General features: G+C 42.1%; 1 protein-coding gene across 1 annotated transcript; it reads left to right on the top strand.

The window, feature by feature from the left end:
* The first annotated feature begins 2,467 nt into the window (after window positions 1–2,467).
* LOC108711825 (phospholipid scramblase 3) lies at window positions 2,468–12,926 on the top strand. The gene is made up of 8 exons (XM_018253905.2): window positions 2,468–2,657; window positions 4,559–4,953; window positions 5,036–5,199; window positions 5,638–5,665; window positions 9,825–10,003; window positions 10,401–10,562; window positions 10,661–10,789; window positions 12,591–12,926. The coding sequence occupies exons 2-8, from the start codon at window positions 4,941–4,943 to the stop codon at window positions 12,645–12,647; spliced, it is 732 nt and encodes a 243-aa protein (XP_018109394.1). The 5' UTR covers window positions 2,468–2,657; window positions 4,559–4,940; the 3' UTR covers window positions 12,648–12,926.

Here is a 12,926-nt window from a genome sequence, read left to right as displayed (position 1 = left end):
TGTGTGTAATATATATATGTGTGTGTATGTAATATATATGTATATGTGTGTAATATGTGTGTATACTGTATATCCTCAGGTAAAAACTGGTAAATACTGAGTATCAAAGGGGGGCTTTATACTATAAAAAAGCCCCTCGCACAAATGGCCACGCCCCTGATCTAAGCTGGCGACTCCCAATTCTGGTGAAACCCCTGATGCTGATTAGCAGAGCTTGAGACAACACAAGGGGTTAATGGTTCCCTGCAGGACAGACAGACAGACAGGAATAACAGGAATGAGAGAGGTGACTAAAGAGTAAATAACATGAGTGTCACCCACCTGTTCTCTGCGGGTCCCACAGCAGCACCCAAATGCACCCCATTAAACAACAGATTAGTGCCAGTGGCAAAAATTTTGCCCTTTTTTTAAAAATATTTTTTTAATATTTTTGCACTTTCACTAAAACAATACTTGTGGGTCAGTCGTGGGTTAATAACATGATGCCTCTTGGTGTTTCATAATGTATTTACTGGTCATAAACTGATATCAGTAGTGCTGGGCTGGTATATATATATATAAATATATAGATGTCCTATATGGACCTCTGCCTGTATATATATCTCCCAACATCTCCCTGCCCCAATATTCCCCAGGACCCCCATTATCACACACAGGACCCCCAAAGTCACTGGTTTTCAATGTCAGAAAGTGAACCGCCCTGTAATAAATGCAACACCTCCCCCTCCTCACTGGTTGGCACATCATTAACCCATTCACCGCTCAGCACCCACGCAGGCTCTCACACCTAAACATTCCTCACTGAAGGGGTTAAACCAAATGAGAGCAGATCCACCAGGCTATTTATTGAAGGCCCCAATGTGAGTTCTAGAGCAGTTCTAGAGCAGTTCTAGAGCAGTTTGGGGTGCACAATTACAGTGTATAGAGCCCAGTTACACCTCACTTGCACCAGGGCATTAGACACAAGGTGAGAGTGCAGTTCTGTGGGTTCAGTGGGACCCTCTCCTAAATACCACAGGGCACCCCCTGGCTCTGACTAGTCCACTATTTTGAATTCAGCCGAACCCCTGGATTCTTTGCGAAAGATTTGGCCGAATACCAAACCAAATCCGAATTTGCATATGCAAATTAGAGGTGGGAAGTATTTAGTATTGATTTAGTATTTGGCACATATTTGGCACATTTACAACCCAAAGGGGCACGAGAACTCGTCCTAATGCTGATGCCTATGTGCCCCCCTGCTCCCCAATTTTGAATATAACGTAGGCCACACTACATTTAAACAGAAGTTCCCAGGTCTATGAGTTCTAACAGATGCTACGGCTATTCGCACACTGCACCCCCTTTTGTTTGCACTTTGCTTGGGCCATTGCAATGAACCCTATGGGCTGGTGTAGTTCACTAGTTTGGGCACTAGGTGTCAGTGATACCTGAGGTCGGACTTAATGAGCCTCTGGGAAGTTTCTAGGAGGGAGGTTTTGCTTCTGCATCGATATAAGGAGATTGGGGGAGAGGAGAGTAGTTTAAGTCTGATGAAGGGGATCAGCCCAAATCCCTGAAACAATCAGGGGCACAACTAGGGGCCCAGTCTATAGTTCAAGCAAATGCCAGAGGGGCTGCTGTAAGATTCCATAGACTCCCTGTTTAGGTCTCTGTGTATTTGTAATACCAGGGATTATTTTGACTCCCAGTCCAGACATGTTAGGGGTGCAGTGGTTTTTGGGGCATGACAAACCCTAAGCACTTACCCCTTCTGCCAAGTACTACCCCATGTTCCCGTCTGGTGAATATTTGTGTTTTTTACCTGCTGGCGCATTGTATGGGGAGGAGCAGAAGCAGCTGTGTGATTGGCAGACGGACTGAAAGCTCTGCGGTCGAGGATTTATATGGAACATATTCCACACTCTTAGAGATGATATGTCATTCCCAATAAATGACTTCATAAATACAGGTATGAGACCTGTTATCCAGAATTCTCAGGACCTGGGGGTTTCCAGATAACAGATCTTTCCTTAATTTGGATCTTCATACCTTAAGTCTACTAGAAAATCATATAAACATGAAATAAAGCCAATAGGCTGGTTTTGCTTCCAATAAGGATTAATTATATCTTAGTTGGGATCAAGTACAAGTGACTGTTTTATTATTACACAGAAAAAGGAAATCGTTTTTAAAAATTTGGATTATTTGGATAAAATTGAGTCTATGGGAGATGACCTTTCTGTAATTAGGAGCCTTCTGGAAAACGAGTTTCCATATAAAGGATCCCATACCTGTATAAGCTTTTCAAGAAAATACACTTGTTCAATAAATCCTAATATTGTCCATGATTTCTTTGCTCATTTCTACCCCTCCCTTCCCTTAATAATTTCACTCTGCCCCCTCTTATACTCAAGCTCCTCCCACCCTAACAGTCAGTTGTTTTGTATATCAGTCCCTGCCCTGTAATGATTGGCTCACACTTGGCATGTGATTAGTGCAACGCTCTGGGAGCTCCATGTAATGGGAATTAATAACCTGGGTTGCTGTCTGTGCCCAGTCCCTGTGGGTTTACCTTTACCAGCCTTACCCGGCGGCAGATCCATGTACTAAATTATCAGTTTCTTGAATTCAGGCAAAAGATCCCGAACTTTATCAGAGAGACGTGTCATCAACGGGTAATGGCACTACAACCAATCAAAACAGCTTTCTTAAACCCAGAGGTGCTGTACCCGGGGACGGTGCTAAATGTAACGGGTGCCATATAGACATACAATACAAATAACTGAGGGTGCATGGGAGTTGTTCTTGTTTAAGGAAAACTAGGGCTGGGGCACGAAATCCTGTGGCAAGTCTGATCAACCCTAGAGATGCCAGGCCAGTAACTCTCTGTATTGGTGTTAGAGTCCCCTGTACCAGTCCTAGAGGTGCCAGGCCAGTAACTCTCTGTATTGGTGTTAGAGTCCCCTGTACCAGTCCTAGAGGTGCCAGGCCAGTAACTCTCTGTATTGGCGTTAGAGTCCCCTGTACCAGTCCTAGAGGTGCCAGGCCAGTAACTCTCTGTATTGGTGTTAGAGTCCCCTGTACCAGTCCTAGAGGTGCCAGGCCAGTAAATCTCTGTATTGGTGTTAGAGTCCCCTGTAACAGTCCTAGAGGTGCCAGGCCAGTAACTCTCTGTATTGGTGTTAGAGTCCCCTGTACCAATCCTAGAGGTGCCAGGCCAGTAACTCTCTGTATTGGTGTTAGAGTCCCCTGTACCAGTCCTAGAGGTGCCAGGCCAGTAACTCTCTGTATTGGCGGAGAACAGAGGAACAAACATGCAGAATAACTGCTAAAGTGCAAATTTATTATAGTCCACACAACATGTTTCGGGCGTCACAGGCCCTTTTTTTGACGCCCGAAACATGTTGTGTGGACTATAATAAATTTGCACTTTAGCAGTTATTCTGCATGTTTGTTCCTCTGTTCTCCGCTTTTGATTGTATACAAGATTTGAGGTGTGTGGACGGAGCACCTGTGAGACAGTGGGACTGGCTACATTGCTGCTTTCTACGTGTATTAAATACAAAGTGAAGGACTCTCTGTATTGGCGTTAGAGTCCCCTGTACCAGTCCTAGAGGTGCCAGGCCAGTAACTCTCTGTATTGGCGTTAGAGTCCCCTGTACCAGTCCTAGAGGTGCCAGGCCAGTAACTCTCTGTATTGGTGTTAGAGTCCCCTGTACCAGTCCTAGAGGTGCCAGGCCAGTAACTCTCTGTATTGGCGTTACAGTCCCCTGTACCAGTCCTAGAGGTGCCAGGCCAGTAACTTTTGTGTGTCAGCCAAGGGACAAATTGAGCCATAACTTTCCAATTTTCTCTATTTCTGTAGAGTTTGATGCACCAATACAGAATGTTCCCAATGATGATCCCCCCCAGCTACGACACCATAGCACCCTGTGCCCCCGTGACCCACACCCACCCTCTGACTCCAGTGCAATAATGGGCATCACCCCTGTAAAGGGGGTTCCACCAGGGATGGAGAGTCTCTTGCAGGCAAGAACGTACTGTATATTATACATATATATATAAACTTAACCCTAATAATGATAGTATGGGGCTGATTTATCTAATGAGTAACAACCAACTGCAACAAAGTTTGTGCTTTTGCAATGGTCCCACCTGTAATTAGATAGGCCAGACAAGGAAGCTATAGATGCAATAACCCAAAGAAGGAGTTTACGGAAGCAACCCCTCCCCCAACAGGAGTGAAAATGGTACATTCCTTTAGCACTGATGGCCCACAATGAATCCTTCTCTCCTATACATTGGACTTGACTGGACTTTGGCTGAGGTGCGGTTTTGGAACACGTGGGTAGATGAGTAGTCACATGACCATACTGGTGCAATGTAGGGGTGTTGGGCTTGCTGCAGGCTACACTGGTTTCTGTGCATGCCGAATGCATATAAGTCAATGGCTCATGGGGCAGTGGGAATGGAGGAGAGTGCAGATAAAATGCAAGTGGGCTGCAGCAATTCTGGGGCAAAGCTGAAATTGTATTTCTTTTTTATATAGCAGTATCTTATTCCCCATCTTTTACAGAGATTATACGTCATTCCGGTCATGGAAAGTCTGGCCAATCAGTAAGTTCCTCATTAAATATGGACTTTGAATGAAAGTCAATATATTCACTTCTTCTATGGATCCCAATGATTTCCATATCTACCCCTCCCGTCCCTTTAATCATTTCACCCCGCCCCTCTCATACTCAGGCTCCTCCCATCACTAACAGACAGTTGTGTATATCAGTCCCTGCCCTGTAATGATTGGCTCACACTTGGCTTGTGATTAGTGCAGTTCTCTCGGCAGCTCCAGGAATAGGGAATTAAATATCAGCCCCTGGGACTTGCGCCTTCCCTGTGTCAGATTCAAGTACAACTGAGCAGTTTCCTGGATTTACAGAAAAGATCTTTATCACAGAGACATGTCATCAACAGGTAATGGGGTGGGATGGCCAGCTCTAGGGGTGTCACCCCTAATAATTATGCTGTAACTCCTCAACTTTTTCCTTTTCTGTAGAGCTTGAGACCCCAATACAGTCTGTGCCCAAAGAAGAGCCACCCAGTTACAACACCATAGCACCCTATGCCCCTCCAGACTCATACCCACCACCCACCTCCAATCCCCTAATGGCCATCACTCCTGTAATGGGGCTTCCACCAGGGATGGAGAATCTGCTGCAGGTAATGATATGACTTTGCACAGTAAGTCGTAATAACTATGTCCCAACCAAACTAGTTAACATTTCTCTATTTCCCAGCTATAAATAATCCATAGATGATATATACTGTATATACCTGTATAATACACAAAAGCCATGAATATCTTGTAAATTATATCCTTATAAACGGTGAGTTCTGATGTCATCAGTTATAAACGGTGAGTTCTGATGTAATTTCTGTCACATGACTCACTAAAACTTGTGTATTATAATAAATAAAGTACCCCCAGTTGCAAAATATGAGGATATTATAAGTTACCTCGGAGTTCCATGACCTTCGGCCTCGTACTTTTATATGGTCATAAAACTCCTCGGTAACTTATAATATCCTTATATTTTACAAGAGGGGCTACTTTATTCCCTATATATAATACTAATACAATCACTTGTCAATTTCCAGATCAACCAGCTCTCGATACGGGAAAAGTGTAAGTAAAGCTTCTTATTCTCTCTCCAGAAATATCCCAAATACATTGATTGATCATTGACAGGCAGATAAATAAAATGATAGAGATATTAACCAATATTTATGTGTAGAACTGACCCATGTTGTATATTACACAGACTCACTAATGTGCAATATATTTGCACAATCATGTGGGCGCTGCCCATTCTGTCAACTCATATTGTGCAATGTATGTATATATATATATATATATCTCTCCTATTGTCTACCCCTAACTGGCCCCCTTAGCTCATAACAAGGTTAAAGATATATAGAAACATTGGGGTGTCACCCTGCTATAGTTCCAGGGGTACCCAAGGTACAAATAATCACTCACCCAAATCTCCCCCTAACTGACCTTCAGACTGGGCCCCCTTAGCTCATAACAAGGTTACAGATAAATAGAAACATTGGGGTAACAGTCACCCTGCTATAGTTCCAGGGGTACCCAGGGTACAAATAAACACTCACCCCAAATCTCCCCCTAACTGACCTTCAGACTGGGCCCCCTTAGCTCATAACAAGGTTACAGATATATAGAAACATTGGGGTAACAGTCAATCTGCTATAGTTCCAGGGGTACCCAGGGTACAAATAATCACTCACCCCAAATCTCCCCCTAACTGACCTTCAGACTGGGCCCCCTTAGCTCATAACAAGGTTACAGATATATAGAAACATTGGGGTGTCACCCTGCTATAGTTCCAGGGGTACCCAGGGTACAAATAAGCACTCACCCCAAATCTCCCCCTAACTGACCTTCAGACTGGACCCCCTTAGCTCATAACAAGGTTACAGATATATAGAAACATTGGGGTAACAGTCACCCTGCTATAGTTCCAGGGTACCCAGGGTACAAATAAACACTCACCCCAAATCTCCCCCTAACTGGCCTTCAGACTGGGCCCCCTTAGCTCATAACAAGGTTACAGATATATAGAAACATTGGGGTGTCACTCTGCTATAGTTTCCAGGGGTACCCAGGGTACAAATAAACACTCACCCCAAATCTCCCCCTAACTGACCTTCAGACTGGGCCCCCTTAGCTCATAACAAGGTTACAGATATATAGAAACATTGGGGTGTCACCCTGCTATAGTTCCAGGGGTACCCAGGGTACAAATAAACACTCACCCCAAATCTCCCCCTAACTGGCCTTCAGACTGGGCCCCATTAGCTCATAACAAGGTTACAGATATATAGAAACATTGGGGTGTCACCCTGCTATAGTTCCAGGGGTACCCAGGGTACAAATAAGCACTCACCCCAAATCTCCCCCTAACTGACCTTCAGACTGGGCCCCCTTAGCTCATAACAAGGTTACAGATATATAGAAACATTGGGGTGTCCCCCTGCTATAGTTCCAGGGGTACCCAGGGCACAAATAAGCACTCCAAATCCAGGGCACCCAGGGCACAAATAAGCACCCCCAAATCTCCCCCTAACTGACCTTCAGACTGGGCCCCCTTAGCTCATAACAAGGTTACAGATATATAGAAACATTGGGGTGTCACCCTGCTATAGTTCCAGGGGTACCCAGGGTACAAATAAACACTCACCCCAAATCTCCCCCTAACTGACCTTCAGACTGGGCCCCCTTAGCTCATAACAAGGTTACAGATATATAGAAACATTGGGGTGTCCCCCTGCTATAGTTCCAGGGGTACCCAGGGCACAAATAAGCACTCACCCCAAATCTCCCCCTAACTGACCTTCAGGCTGGGCCCCCTTAGCTCATAACAAGGTTACAGATATATAGAAACATTGGGGTGTCACCCTGCTATAGTTCCAGGGGTACCCAGGGTACAAATAAGCACTCACCCCAAATCTCCCCCTAACTGACCTTCAGACTGGGCCCCCTTAGCTCATAACAAGGTTACAGATATATAGAAACATTGGGGTGTCACCCTGCTATAGTTCCAGGGGTACCCAGGGTACAAATAAACACTCACCCCAAATCTCCCCCTAACTGACCTTCAGACTGGGCCCCCTTAGCTCATAACAAGGTTACAGATATATAGAAACATTGGGGTGTCACCCTGCTATAGTTCCAGGGGTAAACAGGGTTTTACTTTACAGATTATCATGTAATTAACAGGAATTAATGCAATAAAACCATATCTAGTAGAGATAAGTGTAAAGCAACTGGACTTTCTGAGAATTCCTGAAAACATTTTTCCCCTTATAAGAGCGGCTTCTTCAGTGCAACTGAGTAGTAGGGAATTCCCTGGCATTGAACCATTACAGAAAAAGTAAGCCTTCTATTTTAAAACCCCTTAAAACTATTCTAAACAGCCCACAGAATAACATTCCTTTCTACCTGCATTCAGTTTTATTTCATTTCACTATTGCAGCCAGTTCAACTGCAGCTCTTTTAGTTACTTCCTTGTCTAGCATGAAGCCCCTTTCCTTTCTGAGCCCCCCTTTTGCCTACTGGGCATGCTCTCTGCCTCTGCTCCAATGGAAATCAATGAGGCGTGTGCATTATGCACCTCTTTAAAGAGACAGTAACATCAAAAAATAAAAGTGTTTTAAAGGAATGACATTATAATTTGTTGTCCTGTACTGATTTAAACTGGTGTATTTGCTTCAGAAAGACTATTTTTTATATAAACAAGCTGCTGTGTAGCCATGCGGGCAGCCATACAAGCACAGGATACACAGTAGATAACAGATAAGTACTACTATAGTTTATATAAACAAGCTGCTGTGTAGCCATGGGGGAAGCCATTCAAGCACAGGATACACAGTAGATAACAGATAAGTACTACTATAGTTTATATAAACAAGCTGCTGTGTAGCCATGGGGGCAGCCATTCAAGCACAGGATACACAGTAGATAACAGATAAGTACTACTATAGTTTATATAAACAAGATGCTGTGTAGCCATGGGGGCAGCCATTCAAGCACAGGATACACAGTAGATAACAGATAAGTACTACTATAGTTTATATAAACAAGCTGCTGTGTAGCCATGGGGGCAGCCATTCAAGCACAGGATACACAGTAGATAACAGATAAGTACTACTATAGTTTATAGAAACAAGCTGCTGTGTAGACATGGGGGCAGCCATTCAAGCACAGGATACACAGTAGATAACAGATAAGTACTACTATAGTTTATATAAACAAGATGCTGTGTAGCCATGGGGGAAGCCATTCAAGCACAGGATACACAGTAGATAACAGATAAGTACTACTATAGTTTATAGAAACAAGCTGCTGTGTAGACATGGGGGCAGCCATTCAAGCACAGGATACACAGTAGATAACAGATAAGTACTACTATAGTTTATATAAACAAGCTGCTGTGTAGCCATGGGGGCAGCCATTCAAGCACAGGATACACAGTAGATAACAGATAAGTACTACTATAGTTTATATAAACAAGCTGCTGTGTAGCCATGGGGACAGCCATTCAACCACAGGATACACAGTAGATAACAGATAAATTCTGAAGAATCCCATTGTCTACTACAGAGCTTATCTATTGTGTATCCTGTGCCTTTTCTCCTTTTTCAGCTTTGAATGGCTGCCCCATGGCTATACAGCAGCTTGTTTATATAAACTATTTTAGGCTTTCTGAAGTAAACACACCAGTTTTACCCGTGCAGCAAGATAGTACACTATATTTTCATTACTTTAAAAGACTTTAATTTTTTGGTGTTACTGTTCCTTTAAGGTCTTCATAGTGGAGAGAGAGAGCTCAGAAAGGTAAAATAGGAGGAGCTTCATGCTAGACAAGGAAGTAACTGAAAGAGCTGCAGTTGAACTGGCTGTAATAGACAAATCAAATATAATTGAATGCAGGGAGAAATGAATGTTATTCTGAGGGCTATTTAGAGTCAGTTTGTGAAATTTTAAAATAAAAGGCTTACTTATCCTTTAATGGTAATACAGTGACAGAAATCAAATCTCAATGGTTCCACTGAACTGGCCTGATACTTGCCAATCAGGCTACAGACACAGTCAGATAAATGTACAAGTACAGACCTAGATCAGGCAGGTCACTGGAATTAGATTGTTTAGGTTTTGTGGCCCTGGGCCCCTGAGCAGAACGTGGCTGGGGAAACATTGCTCAGACTCTCTCCTTGCACCCACATAACCCACATAACCTCATTCCTGATCTGTTCCCTCTCAGTTAAAGTGAGCCAGGGTTGGGCACGGAACTTCGATGTGCTGAACTCCGCTGGGCAGGGGCTGTTCCAGGCAGAGCAACGCTTACATTGCTGTGTCGCCATATTTGATGTGATAGTGAGAGACACGCATGGGAACAGCATGATGGAGCTGCATGAAGGCTGCCATTGTTGCTCCAGGGAGGTGAGATTGACGTTATTCTCAGTATCACACAGACAATATGTTGCCCCTCGGTCTCATAGCAATCCTACAACTTTATAATGACGTTAAAGACATTTTCCACTTTAAGAAATTTTGCTATATAACATAAATGTTCTTTTTTTAGTGGTTTCTGAGAGATATTAGCAGTTTTAGGCTAGTCATATCTGACTCTTAAGTAAAGGATCTGGTAGGAGCAGTATAAAACTGCTAATATTTCAGAAACCACTTATTCGGGTACAGTAATACACATGGGATATGACCCTGTATCTGCTCCGTGCTGCTGTATTTGGTTCTGTAGAACTTGTCCAGTCTCCATGATTCTGTATCCAGCTGGTAAAGTTGTTAAGACCCTCTATGATTCACGTTTGTTCCCTGACAGATGGAGGTTTATACCCCGGCCAGAAGCCTCTTGGGATCTGTCACCCTTCACTGGAACTCATTTGTCACCCACCTGTCAATCATGGATTCTTCCAAGCAAGTGCTCCTCCTCATCCTCGGCCCCAGTCTCCAGGCCAACGTCTTTGGAAATGTCAGCTTTGAGGTGAGTTTTTCCTACTCATCCTCCGCTTCAGGGTGCTGCCCCTCCCCCTGCAGGGAGACCCCGATACACAGTGTGAGTGTGACATTTGTGTTGCTCAGGTGAAGTCCAGTGATGAACAACATGTTGTTGGGATGATCAGACACACGAATGAGGAAGTGACAGTTTCCTTCCCGTTGGATATGGAAGTGACACTCAAATCAGTTTTACTTGGATCAGCATTTTACATGGTGAGTATAAGGAGTGGTGGGCGGAGCTAGAGAACTGTAAGCGGAGTACAAGGGGCGGGTAAGGGAGTCTGTGACTTGAGCATTGGGAGGGACTGGAACATAGTGATGGCAGCCTACAGAGCTGGGGGTCAGACATGGAGTAGGATACTAAAATGTACATTATAGGGAAAGTATCCAGACACAGCATTAGCCAAAAGTTGGACACTCCATCTAAATGAACCCCTCATCTGGAACCCTCAATGCAGCGCTCAATGTTTGTAGGGAGAGTGGGGGTTTATTGGGGGATCAAAGACAAAGAAACCAGGTGTCACCATGAGTAAAGTCAAGTTGAGTCTGTAGTGGAGCAAAGGGAGGCCTCATAGTAATTCCCTTGGTTCAGTAATGTGATGTTGGACAGGCAGGGGCCAGATTGGCTCATATAGATTATGTGTGTTGGGCACTAGTGGCACCAAACCAAGTACAATGTGTCTCCCCTGCAGGAGCATTGGGACCAACTGGCAGTCTCAGGGGCAGAGAAGATTCAATGTTGAGGAATTTATGGGCATTTACTTAGGGTTTAATACCCTGCACTCACTTGTATCTATAATAATGAGTAATGAGATTAAGTTAGGCACATCCATAATGGAGACAGAGCTTGGAGTCCTTGTAGAATGTAGATAATAAACTTGACTGCAATGCCATTCAGCAGCATCAAGGGCAAATAAGGCAAGTTAAGGAGGATATGATCACTATATATAAATATATAAGGGGATATGATCACTATATATAAATATATAAGGGGATATGATCACTATATATAAATATATAATGGGGATATGATCACTATATATAAATATATAAGGGGATATGATCACTATATATAAATATATAAGGGGGATATGATCACTATATATAAATATATAAGAGGGATATGATCACTATATATAAATATATAAGGGGGATATGATCACTATATATAAATATATAAGGGGGATATGATCACTATATATAAATATATAGGAGGATATGATCACTATATATAAATATATAAGGGGGATATGATCACTATATATAAATATATAAGGGGATATGATCACTATATATAAATATATAAGGGGGATATGATCACTATATATAAATATATAAGGGGATATGATCACTATATATAAATATATAAGGGGATATGATCACTATATATAAATATATAAGGGGATATGATCACTACATATAAATATATAAGGGGATATGATCACTATATATAAATATATAAGGGGGATATGATCACTATATATAAATATATAAGGGGATATGATCACTATATATAATATATAAGGGGATATGATCACTATATAAATATATAAGGGGATATGATCACTATATATAAATATATAAGGGGATATGATCACTATATATAAATATATAAGGGGATATGATCACTATATATAAATATATAAGGAGATAGGATCACTATATAGAAATATATAAGGGGATATGATCACTATATATAAATATATAAGAGGATATGATCACTATATAGAAATATATAAGAGGATATGATCACTATATAAATATATAAGGGGGATATGATCACTATATATAAATATATAAGGGGATATGATCTCTATATATAAATATATAAGGATATATGATCACTATATATAAATATATAAGGAGATAGGATCACTATATATAAATATATAAGGAGATAGGATCACTATATATAAATATATAAGTGGGATATGATCACTATATATAAATATATAAGAGGATATGATGACCCCAATAGGACCTGCCTCTGTAATAATGTGTCTGTATCTTTCAGGATTGTCTCATTTACCAGAGGAGAAGTGAGTTGCTTAGCACAAGAAACAGTGACTGAGAGTGGAATCCCTATGATGTCACAGAACAGCAGTGATGTCATATGGAGATGCAAATATACTATTGTATGTATAGACATGTGCAGTGGTGAGATGAAGCTGGAGTCGTGCAGTCGATTTATTGCACTAATGAATTGTTGCAGAGAATCACTTGTTTGTATAATCTGTTGCCGTTTGGGAGACGTATTTTTGGATTTGTGGTGCAATAACAGATCTCACTTAGTTCCTCATGAATAAAACTTTGCTCTAAATCCCTCATTAAAGGCAAATTCACCTTTTTA

The sequence above is a fragment of the Xenopus laevis genome, chromosome 3L (genome assembly GCF_017654675.1).
Source record: "Xenopus laevis strain J_2021 chromosome 3L, Xenopus_laevis_v10.1, whole genome shotgun sequence".
In the NCBI taxonomy this organism is placed as follows: domain Eukaryota; kingdom Metazoa; phylum Chordata; class Amphibia; order Anura; family Pipidae; genus Xenopus; species Xenopus laevis.
Note: the sequence above shows the minus strand (reverse complement) of the source record. Positions and strands in the feature narration are given on the sequence as shown.